At 45.2% G+C, this 13,009-nt stretch overlaps 1 protein-coding gene across 1 annotated transcript in view; it reads right to left on the minus strand.

The window, feature by feature from the left end:
- The window catches only part of TLL2 (tolloid like 2), a 117,667-nt gene that overhangs the window by 84,387 nt on the left and 20,271 nt on the right, over positions 1-13,009 (minus strand). Inside the window, exon 2 of the mRNA XM_016164104.2 lies at positions 8,583-8,693. Coding sequence (XP_016019590.2) covers positions 8,583-8,693 — 111 coding nt within the window. The remainder of the gene's footprint in view (positions 1-8,582; positions 8,694-13,009) is intronic.

Consider the following 13,009-nt stretch of genomic DNA (forward strand, 5'->3'; position numbering starts at 1 on the left):
ATCCAAGAAGAATACCTCCAACAGTGTGGAAACAGATATAAAAGGGAGACTGTGGACCAGAGTTTATAACTTGGGATCCACGGAGTAGTTTGATTTCTTGAAATTGCAAGAGAAATTGTACGCATGTAGCTTTCTCTTGGAGAAGTGCTCATAATATTCATCAAACTCTCAAAGAGGTCTGTGAACCACAAAATATCAAGTACAATATACTTAGAGAAAAGAAGTCACCAAGACCTTATTCTCTGGGCACCTGCTCCGCCAAAGCTCTTGAGGAGACAGTGGAAAAGATGAGTAAGATTGCTCTCTGACAGCTTATTGTCCCTCTCTAGCTTTCTAAACCAGTGACCCCAGCAGCAGAGGCCACTCAAGTTCACAGAGATGGCACTTGGCATTGCATGATGTGAGAGAGGACAAACTTGAACCCAACCAGCTGCCCAGCAAGAGTTTAGCCTGGCATTCATTCATAAGCTTGGGATATTGTCCCTTCTACAAGATGTCACAGAGAGACGTCACTGACCCCATTCTTACCTGGACATTTGTCATTTAGCAGTAGTCTCATCCCCAATAAAGAAAATGAAAAGATGAAGCCGTGCTTACAGAGCTTGTGGAATGTCTCCAGGGGACTAGGGGTAAAAAACCACAGCCCATAATCCTACCCAAGAGCCTTGAACCAAAAAATGTGTTGAGAGCAGAGACATGCTGGGTCTTTTTTAGACCCTCAAACCTTGGAAGGCAGAGCCCAGGAACCTGTGGCGTACACGTAGGTATCTCATCAATATACATTAGTCTTTTATGCCTAAATTTAGCCCCTCGATGATCAATGGCCTTTACCTCCCCCTCTTTCTTCTGGCCTGAAACCAGAGTTCAAACTGGCTTGGAAGAAATGAGGATGCGGTTTCATGAGGCCCTCTATTCAGATGGGAACACTGAGACCAAGTGAAGGTAATGTAGGCCACTCCAAGTCATGGCTGGAGTAGCAAAAGCAACTCTAGGAGCCAAAACAGGTCTGCAGATGGAAGGGGCCTCATCACTCAGAGACGAGGCCCGGCGAGGGGAGATAAGTAATCCAAACTTCCATCTGTGACTCTCCTGCTAATTTATTATTTTGAACTGAGATGCTCAAACTGTTGGGCTTATGCGGATGCCCCACACAGATGGCAGGAGTTTAGGAAAAGAGGATTTAGAGCAAGGTTGGTTTCTAAACGGACATGGCCATGGCCCAGTGGCTCAGAATAGACAAGGTGGGAAACATCAGCTTCCATCAGAGCCAATAAGTAATTAAAACCATTTCCCCTTTCAGAGTCAATCCTCATTACAAAGGTCAAGAAATCAGATCCATTATCCAGGTGGTGATAACTGCAAGATGAGATTTCCTCTCCAGTTTTCCAGGCATTTGCAAAGATGGTCTTCCTGGATTCTTTGGGGGAAGAAACAAACATACAGAAAGTCGAAAACATCAACCGCAAAGGCCTTTCCTCCACATCTTGTGTGTTTTGGAAGAGAGGTGTCTCAGAAGGCAGAAATGGGGCTGTCAGGATCTGCACCATCACATCGAAGAGGATGCAAGAGGCTGGGAGAGTGTGTGTGCCTGCGTGTGCGTCTGTGTGTGTGTCCCGCTAAGTACTTCCTTCACTACACGGCTAATCCGATTAGCAGCTTTAGGAAACTCTGCAATGTTAATTCAAGGGCCCCATTCATAGAACAGCTTGGCCCATGCCTGCCCAGAACTCCCATTCTTCTCACTGCAAATAAAATGCACACAGAAGAACTTTCTCTTCCTGAAGAATGCGCTCTTGCCTCCTTGGCCCTGTGGCCATGCTGCTGCCACTTCCTCTGGCAGCTCCTGTGGCAGGGGAATGGGTCTGTCTGAAAATTGGAAGAAATCCAAAGCACAAAAGGAAGCTAATTTTAACAGCACTGTCAACCCAGGCAGCCTCCTAAACTGGCAGCTGTGTGGAGTAAAGAGGTGTCTTGAACGCACACCAGTGTAGGGCCCTGGATAAGTCACTGCCTTTCTCTGGGCCTTCGTTTCTTTTTCTGTAAATGGAGACCTGGAGCAGAGAGCACAGCTGGAGCAGAGGCTGAAGGAAGGACACTTGAGACTTGTACAAAGTGTCACTGTGTTTGGTGGGAGAAAGAGAGGGAAGGGAGCTGGATATGTAGGTTGTGGCCCTTGGGGTCAGACTAAGGAATGTTTCTGATAAATAACAGGCAGCCACTGAAGTGTTTTAAAAAGCATACTTTATTAGTTTCCTAGGTTGACATAACAAATTACCACAAAGTGCATGGCTTAAAACAACAGAAATCTAGTCTCTCACAGTTCTGGAGTCCAGAAGTCTGAAACCAAGGTGTTGGCAGGGCCATGCTCCCTCCGAAGGCTCTACGGAAGAATCCTTCCTTGCCTCTTTCTAGCTCGTGGTGGCTCCGGGCAATCCTCGGTGTTCCCTGGCTTGTAGCTGCATCACTCCAAGCTCTGCCTCTGTCTTCACGTGGCCTTCCTCTCTGTACCTCTCTGTGTCCTCTTCTTACGAGTCACGGGATTGAAGGGCCACCCTAAGATCTCATCGCAAGATCCTTAACTAACTAGATCTGCAAAGACTCTATTTCTAAGTCAGGTCACATTCTGAGGTTTGAGAGAAACATGAATTTGGGAGGACTCTATGCAACCCAGGACAGGGGCTGCAAGGTCAGGGTCAGGAAGATCACGTGGAAGAAGGAGTGGGGACGAGAGCCTAGAGCAGGGGAGATGGATTGGAATTAATCACCACGAGCCCGGGGCCCTAAGTTAATGGAGAGGGTGCTCCCTGCTGGGAGTCCCAGAGCTCTCCACGGCTTTTTATTTTTGTGGCCAAAGCAGCATCCTGAGTGGGCTCTTAAAGCAACCCAAACACAAGGCCTTTGATCACCCCTTGGCCCAGATAGACTCCAGCCTACTTTCCAGTGATGGCAAAGGGATGCTTACATGCACCTCAGTTTTTCTCCATTCTTTTTAAAGAGCAACGTAGGGGACAGATTGGTACAGGGGAAGACACACGGCCTGTGAGACGGGAAGTTTGGGTTCTACTTCTGGTTCTGCCGCTGACTGAATTTTGGACATTGGGCTCTTCTAGGAAATGAGACCAACTAGGTCCCTTCTAGGGCAGTGACATTGCTTCATTCTACAGCCAGGAAAACAACACCAAGTTCACTGTACAAACCAGGGAAAGGAGGCCTGGGGGCTGCAGAGCGTCCCATCCCCCTCCCAGGGTTCACCTTTGAGGTCGCCCCCCACCACCAAAAAACAGGAGAACTTACCAAAGCCTGAAAACGAAACACCTTATACCTAAGAATACATCCTTTCAAAGATCTGGAAGTATGAAGTAGAGATAAAGATGTGGCTCCTTTTTAATTTATTTTTTAAAAATCAAAGCAAATGTTTAAAGATTTATGTAAATGCTATTCACAGTAGTAATGTTTCTAACAGAAAAAAAAAAAACATTGCAGAAGAAAAGAAAAAGAAAACGACCTTCGTGCCCATCTGTATGGGGTTAGTTCCATAAATGGTGGCAGAGCTGTACATTAAATGCAACAGAGCACAATGCACTGCATGAAAAGATGTCCATGAGGCGTGTTAAGTGAAAGACATAGGTTACACAAGAGCGCGTCGAGGGCAATCCCTTTTATGTTTTAAAAAATATCTGTATGTTCAAGGCCCAAGCAGAGTAAGGCTGGAAGGAATCCATCGGACAAATAATGACAGAGATCCCCGGGGCTGGGATAACAGGGTTTTTCACTTTGTACTTTCTAAAATTTTGAGCGCTTGAATTTTATTTTTAACAACTGGCAGTATTAGTTCAATCAGTAGAAGCAATAAAAAAAATTCCCGTTCTGAAAATAAAATAACTATTCTGGATAGATGCAAAGTATTCTTGGCCCTCAGAGAAAAGTAATCAGGATAAAAATCACCTTGCCATAAAACTGCAATGAAAAAAGAAATATGTGTGTGTGTATACATATAAATATGTATATATATGTATATGTATATAAAGCTTATAAAGGAAGAAACACTAGGTAGTACATGTTTCAAAGGCCTCAGGTCCAAGCCTCCAACGTTCAACCCTCCAGCACATAGCAAATTTCCCCCATTCTCTACTTTAACCTTGAGCCCTCCCAGGTCTGTGGATTTCTCAAATATGACTAGTAATAATGAGGAGGAAGAGGCAAAGTTGATATTATTGAGCATTTATTATGTGCCAGACACTGTGCTAAGCATTTTACGCATATTCTTTTTTTTTTTTTTTTGTCCTCACAACATTACTATTCTCATTTGACAGATGAAGAAACTGAGGTTCAGATCAAGGATTTGAGCCCACGATCTGACTCTGAATCCCATAATTGACTAGTATTTTAAACATCTTTCTGGGAGCAAAACCCCATTGGAGCTCTTCCTCTCTTAAGTCCCAAGGAGACTGGCTCCAGGGTCTCTGTCTACCTCTTCCTCCTGTCTTTTCCAACGATGTTGGCCAGAACCTTCTAAGTACAAGGAGCTGGGCCACCTATGGGGGATTCAAAGCTTAATATATTGTAGACTCTGCCCTTTCTTGGCCCATAAGGAAGAAGGAAAGAGAAGACAGGCACTCGAGTTCTTAGACCATAAGGCTGACCATGTAGGCATTGGGGCAGTGCCATGAGGAAGGTGAAGGCAGGGTTGCTAGGCTTCCCTTCGCTGAAGCATCCTCAGACAACCTTCTGGACAGGCAACCCTACCCAGCTGGAATACAGCTGGCATGGTGGCTGGCCACTCCTAGCCTCTCTCTGGGGTCTCTCGCTCACATTTGCCAAGCCTGGGCCTCTATGCTGTGCCACGGCAGGTCTCCCACGGACTTCACAAGGATTGCTAATAGGGGCAACCCTGAGCTTTCCACGATGGTGGTGGGTGGGCATCAACTAACAATTATGCTGGCCCAGAGAGTGTGAGGCAGGTCCCTGAGCTGGAAAGTCCAAGACCCAAAAGGCCTCATTTTGATCCTACATGGCCACCTCTCCTACTTTCCAAATCAATATGCACCCACACAGAGTGTATATTGGTACAACCGCTTTGGAACATGATTAGACAATATCTACCAAAAGTAAATTTATGTCTACCTTACAATCCAGCAATTCCACTCCTGGGTATATATGCCCAATAGAAATGAGGGCTTGTATCCACCAAAAGGTACGTACAAGAATGTCAGTAGTAACTTTATTTATCATAGCTGAAAACAGTGAACTGTCCAAATGCCTGTCAACAAAAGGATGAATACACTAAGGGACATTCATACAACAGAATACTGTACCACGATGAAAGAGAATGGACTACTACTGCTTTACTCAGCAACAGGGGGAAATTTCACAGCATAAAGCTGAATGAAAAAAGACAGACACGAAGCATACAGCATGACTCCTTTATGCAGGTAAAATGAATCTGTGGAACAGAGGTCAGAATAGTGGCTACTGTGGGATGGGTACTGACATAAGGGAATCTTTAGGTTTTGTAAATATTCCGTACCGTGGTCTGGGTGGTGGTTATGTGGATGTACGTAAAAACCCGTCATACTGTAGAGCCGAGATATGTGAAGTTCACTATTTTTAAGTAATAATGCAAAAGAAAAGTTAAAAAAAAAATTAACCACAATAAGATTGCATACAATCTGATCAACTTCTCTAGGCTCCCAAGTAAGAGCTGGGGGGAAGAGTATAATTAGTTGGAGTGCTAGAATAATGAAAAGATGCTTCCTTTTGTTAGAGGTCAATTAAGGTTGTGTGTATTGCTTTAAAAAAAATAATTTGGTTTCTAACCCCCATTTAAAATTCAAATAGACATTTTCAAACCATACATAAAAGAATCCTAAGAAATGATAGTAATAGAATCAAAAACCAAAAAGAAGCCTAACTACTCCTCCCTCCTCCCAGCCACTGGCAAAGGGGTCCCCCTGACTTCCTAACAACCTTGCTCTCCCCTCACTGCCCACCTCTGTGAGGAGCTTGAGGAGCTTGGAGCCCAGGACTGGGCCCGGTCCCTGTAGCTGCTATGTTCCTCATGAGCCAGAGGAGTTACCCCCGACTCTGGGCACATTCCCACCCTCCCCCTCCAGGGAACCAGCCACTGGACAAGGAGACCATGGAAGCTCCTCATGGTGACTCTAACCTTGCATCCCCCTCCTACCGTCTGGAATGTCCTCTGTGCTCTGACATCTTACTCCCCAGTCTGGCACACCCTGCCATCTCCTCAGCACCTCCTCCTCTGGGAAGCCTTCCTGACGCCCCCTTTCAGTGATGGTCCACGTCCTCGGTGCTGCCTGTGCTTCCTGGTACCCTGCCTCTAAGTCTTCAGCCCTCTCTCTGGTTTCTGCACCCACCTCTTCCATGAGCTACTGAATCCTGAAGAAGAGAAAACTCAATTTATACCTTCTCAGGACTTAATACAGGACCTGGCACAAAGCAGACACTCAATAGAGGTTTCAGTGAATGAATGAACGAATGAATGAATGGGGACTGCACCCAAACATGTGAATACGGTCTATTCTCTTCCTTCCCTACCAAGTAGATAACCGATTCTAGGGCCTTTTGTGCCAGGAAATGATGAAATTAAGAATTGCTGAATCAGCTCTAGTGGAATCTCAGAACCTTGCAAGGAACTCAGGCACGAGGGACGTTCTGGATGCTGCCAAGTGCATCGGCAGCACGCGAAGAGGTTGCCTGACAACTCCTCCCCCACCATCACCACCAGCAAGCAGTGCGGTGAGGCTGCCCAAGCTGCCAGCCAGGAACCCAACATCCTCAGGGCAGCCGGGGGCTGTGGAGAGCAGAGGGAGAAAGGACTCCACCGAAACCACCTCAAGTAAGAGCTGAGCAGGTCATATCACACTCCTACTCAGAAACCTTGGGCAGGGCGCCTGCAACTCACAGTGGAAATCCCCAGTTCATTATCTCAGCTGGCACAGAGCTTTGTGGGAGTTGTCCCCTACTCTGGGCACATGCCCACGCACCCTCCAACAGGCATCTTCACCATCTACCCCAGCCAACCTCTCCAGGCGCATCTCTCTACAATAACCTACCCCAAAGAGCCACCCTCCAGTGACTGTACCTTTCCTCTGTTCCCTAAATAAAGACAGCCCCTCTCACACTCGCCGCTGTTGTACATAGCTCCCTCTCTGCCTGAAAAATCTTTCCTCGATTCTTTACCTTAGGAACTCTACTCATTTTTTAAGACAGAATGTGAGAGTGCTCATTCCCACGATGCCTTTCTTGGCTTGCCTAGGTAGGCTTCTCCACTCACTCGTCTTTCTTCTCATTGCTCCTGGTTCATTACAGCACTTGCCAGGAGGAATTAAAGTTTACCTATTTACACTTCAGCCTCATTCCACTAGACTGGGAGCACCTTAGCCATAATATCTGCCATGGCCTGAGAATGTGGTTTGTGCCAGGCACTAGGCCGGCCCATTACCCTCAGAAATGATCCTCCCGACCCCCTAGGCAGTGAGTGCTGGTCTCATCCCCATTTCACAGGTAGGTAAACTGAACCTTGGAGAGATGTTAGAGAGCTTGTCCAGGTCTAAACTCTGTCTGCCTGGTGTGAAAGTTCACTTTGAAGGCAGAGGTCACACACCTTATTCCTCTTTCTCTCTCCAGCACTGCACTTGGCCCATGATAGATGCTCAAAAGAAGGGCACAAAGCTTCGGTTATGAAAGATGAATACGTTCTGGAGCTCTGTCATACCACATTGGGCCTGTAGTTTATAATACTGTATTGTACACTTAAAAGTTGAAGAGAGTAGATTTCATGTGTAGTGTTCTTACCACATTTTTTTTTAAAAACCTCAGGAGGAAGAAAGGGAGGGTGAGTGAAAGGGTCACAAATAGTGGAGACAGTGTGGGGTTAGGCACACATGAGCTTTAGTCACCAAATAACAAGCCATCACCAGCCGCACCAGCCCACCGGCCTCACAGCTCAGCCTTCCTAGGTTAGGTGCTTCCAAGAATGAAGATTCCACAGAGCTGGGGCATCTGGTCCAGTGGGTAGAGAGGTGAGGTGAAGAGAACTCAAGAGACCAGTCCCATAACTATTGACCCCAAGGTAGAGGCAAGGAGGGAGAGTGGGAGAACAGTAATCGAAGCCTGAAGCCCCATCCTGGTTTCCTGGCCCCAGGGTATTTTCACCTGGGTTGTCAGTCAAATAAGTGCAGGATAACCCATGGGCAAACATCTCCCCAGTGCTAATCATTATTAGCATCATCATCAGACAAGCCCTAAATTGAGCCCACCCAGAATTCTCTCCAGCTGGGAAGTGCTGGACCCCAGGCCAGAATCCTGAGAACCTCTACTGAGCTCCAGTCTGACGCTCTGAGCCCGGATAAAGAGGCACACTAGATCTTCTCAAAGGATCCAGCACACTTGGAGGCTCCAGCTCCATAGTCTACAGTGGCGACTCCTCTGATTTTTCACAGGCAGGTGGGTACTGGACTGACAGGTCAAATACTAATGACTTGCGGTCCACATCTACCCCTGCTGGAGTCCCTGACCCCTCCCTCTGTAGCAGGTGAAGAAGGAAATGCAGTACTTACCTGTTCCATGTCCTGTTTCCTCTACTGACTGCTTGATCCAGTCTCGGGCCTTGTCGATGTGAAATAACTTCAGGTCCTCTTCATCTAAGGCAATGTCTCCCCAAAAGACAGCTGGGAAGGAAAAACATAAATGGGTCAATTTAAGCCACAGGTCAAAAAATGGATTTACTAATGCCCCAAAGGCACGAGGTTTTGGTTAGCAAACTCTAGAGAAAACAGTCCATCTAATCAAATTTCCTCCTGACAGAGGGCTGGTAGAGAAAAAAGGAATGATGGGTATAATTCTGTGCATCAGAGCCACAGGGCTGGGGCCAACCATCATGAAGATCAAAGGCTTAGCTAGGTCTGCAAGGTATTTTGACAGGTCACCCTGTCTTACTCTAGCTGTAGGCAGCTCTGGGCAAAACCACCACACAAAGATAGCTGTTTCTCTCTTCTTAAGAGGCCCCAGGATATAAAAAAAAAAAATCATAATGTGATAAATGAGACTATTGTTCACAATATTTGCTGCCTGTCCCAGGGGGAAGGTTGTATTTCCCTGCCCCAATGATGTCAGGATTAGCTACTTTACCTGCTTTAACTATATGTGAAAGAAAGTTTCAAGAGCTACTGCATGATTCACCACATCCTCTTTTCTCTTTCCCAGAAGACAAACAACATGCCAGATGGGGCAACTCTATCACCCTGTGTTCTGGAATAAAATGATGTAGAGCAGAGGGATAACTAATTAGGATTGATATGTAATACGGATGAGGAAAATAAAAACTGTTATTTTTATAAGTCTCTGAGATTTGGGGCTATTTGTTACTGGAGCATAACCTCTTTACCCTGACTAATATAGACATTGTTATCAAAAGCGGCATGCTACTGCAACAAAAATACATTGTCTTTGAGACACATGGTACATGTCAAAGAAACTGTTACTAAAAGTCGGAAGGGGGTGACCTATGTTATGCAGTAATGAAGTAGTCGGTAAAACTATTGCTTATGACTTAGAAGACAGATGATAAACTAAATGAACTTATCGCTTTAAGTGAAGAGACTGGAAATTAAAATGTTAATTGCATGCCTTGGTTGCCATTAACTGTGCTTCAAAAGGTACTACAAGAAACATAAAGGCTTTAAAAGGAATTCGGCATTGAGGCATCACACTTCCTGATTCCAAACTATATTACAAAACTATAGTAATTAAAACAGTATGGCATTGGCATAAAAACAGACACAATGGAACAGAATAGAGCCTGGAAATAAATCCACACATATATGGTCAATTAATTTATGACAAAGGGCCTGAGAATATACAATAGGGAAAGGATAGCCTCTTCAATAAATGATGTTGGAAAAATTGGACAGCCAAATGTAAAAGTTTTAAACTGGACCTCTATCTTATACCATAAAAATTAGCTCAAAATGTATTAAAGACTTGAACGAAGGACCTGAAGCCATAAAAATCCTAAAAGAAAAGATAGGTAGTAAGCTCATAAGTGGATTATGGTGATGGTTGCACAACTGTAAATTTACATAAGCCATTGAATTATATACTTACTTTTGCCCTATTGAAATGTATAACAAAGTTGGTTTGGCCAAAAATAGTTTCTAGCTGCCTATCCTGAGGCTCTCCCACGTCCCTGAAAACTTAGCACAAAGTAGTCCAAACACAGTGCCATCTTTTCCCCAAAGGAAAAATGTTCTGTGTCTATGATGGCATGGAATCGGGAATATTTCTCACACAGTCTGAGGACAGAAAAAGAGAAGCCAAAGGGTAAGAAGAGAAGGGAATGAATTAACAAGGACTAGAAAGACCCAATAAGCCAAGAAAGCAACATGACAGTCTTCAAACTTTTGTGTTTGCCTATTCCCTAAATTTAAATACATTTATTTTGTTCATAAGATAAGGACTAACTACGTGATTTCATGATGAGATCTGGTAAAATAGATGTAACAACCTTATAAAATAATACATGATGTATCTGAAAGAATGCAAGGAAAATGTTTATCTTGTGTCTTATTTATGTATCTTGAAAATTTTAGAAGTCCAGAAAAATTCCAGTTATACTTAAAAGAATCATTGTCATTAACTTGTCCTACTTAAGTTGTTCTGGATTCAAAACATTCCACTGTGCACCCAGCATCCCTCTAACAGAAATTCATACGGATAGAAATAGGCAGGAGAACTATAGGTCTAAGATGCTTTGACCTATCATCAAAGAAGTCTGCTCTGTGATCAACTATTTCTAATTTTCCCTTTGGTGCCAGGGGTTATCATTCCTGGGGTGATGTACTCAGTGGAAGTCGGATGGGTAATAGATGAGCCTCTCTTCTGTGGCATGGGGGGAGGGCCATTGGGATCAGGGCTTCCTCCAGCAGTTTTAACAGATTATCTTTATTCCAGAATCTTACACGGAAGCTTTAGAATCTGGAAATTCATTCCCATAAGCTCTCTGAATAGCGTACCCCTTGGTAAGTCTCCCGTGCTTCTGCACACACCAGTTCGATAGCCAGGGAGTAACAGAGGTCAGGGAAAAGGAGCATAGGACTGCTCTTCTGCAGCTGCTTCCTAACTCAAGGGGCTGCTGAGAAAATCCCCTCACACTGTCCTAAGGCCTCGCTTAATCCCCCTTGGTCTCCACTTGCTTTTGAGGCTTTCAGTTCCCAGCACTCAGGTGTCCTCCTGATCTGAAAGGGCTGGAACCCCAGGCTAATTCTCCTTGAAGGCACGTTCTGCCTGCAAACTCTGTGTTCAACTGGGGAGATGGGTTGATTAAAAGCATGTGCTTTCTAGCCAGAGAGATCCTGGTTCAAATCCCATTGTTGTCATTTAAGAGCTGCACGACCTTGGACAAGTCACTTGATCTCTCTGAGCCTGTTTCCTCGTCTGGAAATAGAAGTATGTACTTTGTACAACTGACAAGAATTAAGTGAGGTAAGTGTGTTAGACTCTGTCTAACAGACTGAGGCCATGTCAGGAAATAAGGACAGGCCATTATCTCTTAACTCTGCGGGAGACAGTCGCCATGTTACTCTCAAAACAAGAGCAGAAACATATGACGCACAAAAATCAGGTTGAATGTCTGCCCCGGCTGGGAGGCCGCCGCAAAACCAGGGTCCAAGACACCACTATGAGATAGGCAAAGATTTTTGTCTTCTTTGTTTGGCTAAGTATCTCTAGTGCCAGAATAGTGTCTGACATCTAGAACATGACCAGGAAATATTTATTGATAAATTAATGAGATGAGAATGAGCTCCAAATTCTCTTTGCGTAAGTCACCCAAAGCGGTCAAATTACTTCCCAGATGCCTGCCCACTAGGCATGTCTTCTTCTTTTTGAAATGATGAGAATATCTGAAAACATTAAACTAGTGAATTTTCAATACATAGTCTTGTTTCCTACATCCGTTCTGTTATTATGGCCCCAGAGAGGGAGGAAGGGTGAAAGCTACTTCAGGGAAAGAGTAGAATATGACCTGGGGGAGTCCCCGTCAGACAGAAGCGGAAGTAGGAAGAAGCTCTCAAGTCAGAGGACAAAAAAGGGGGTGTGGTGTAAGGGAGCCTGGGCACATCAGGCTCGGAGCCAACTCCCAGAGGCATAGCCAAGTGAGGCTGCAAGTCTGGGAGACCTCATCTACCACACATAGGAGCAGACAGTAGGAAAGGACAATGTCCAGAGACATAGGCCCAAGGGTGTTCTCAGACCTGGTGTCCTGGGGCTCCAGGTACTCCCAAATGCCCAGAGAGGATGCAGAGGTGCCAAGATGATCGGTGGACCAGCAGAGTCCTGATGTCAGGGTGAAAAGGCCGCAAAGTAGGATTTGTACCAAGAGCCAAATGCTCAAGGGTATGGGCTTCGGCAGCGGGTAGCAGTACTGCACGCTGGAAAGCCAGAGATGACCAGACACCCCTCAGTGGGCACTGCCAGGGCCCAGGAGCTCTGAGGGTAGACAGACTCACCACCTCCCAATAGGGACCAGGATGGACTCAGATGACGGTCCCCTCTCCCGGCTGCCAAGAGGTCATGTAAGCTCCATTTCCACTTTCTAGGCCCACCTTCCTCACACACACATACACCACACTCAGATTCTGTCCCCAGAAAGAGCACGGAGAGGGAGGGAAATAGGAAAAGTTGAAAATTTACTCCAAAGATGCTCTATTCAAAAGCTACTACAGAAATAGGGAGACACTAAAATTTTGTCCCCTGATAAATCTAAGTCCTGACCGCTTCTCCCACTCTGCATAAAATGCTTGTTGAGTGGGTGGATGGATGGATGGATGGGTGTGTGGATGGATGTTTTTGGACGCTAGAGTAGTAATAACAATAATAATAGTAAAGGTTCTTTGAGCGCTTATTAGAAGAACTTCAATTTAGCTAAAGAAAATAAAGAAGCTAATTTTCTTTCCTAATAATGCAGGTAATGTTTTACCTTTCTATG

Source organism: Rousettus aegyptiacus, unplaced genomic scaffold (assembly GCF_014176215.1).
Source record: "Rousettus aegyptiacus isolate mRouAeg1 unplaced genomic scaffold, mRouAeg1.p scaffold_m13_p_6, whole genome shotgun sequence".
Lineage (NCBI taxonomy): Eukaryota > Metazoa > Chordata > Mammalia > Chiroptera > Pteropodidae > Rousettus > Rousettus aegyptiacus.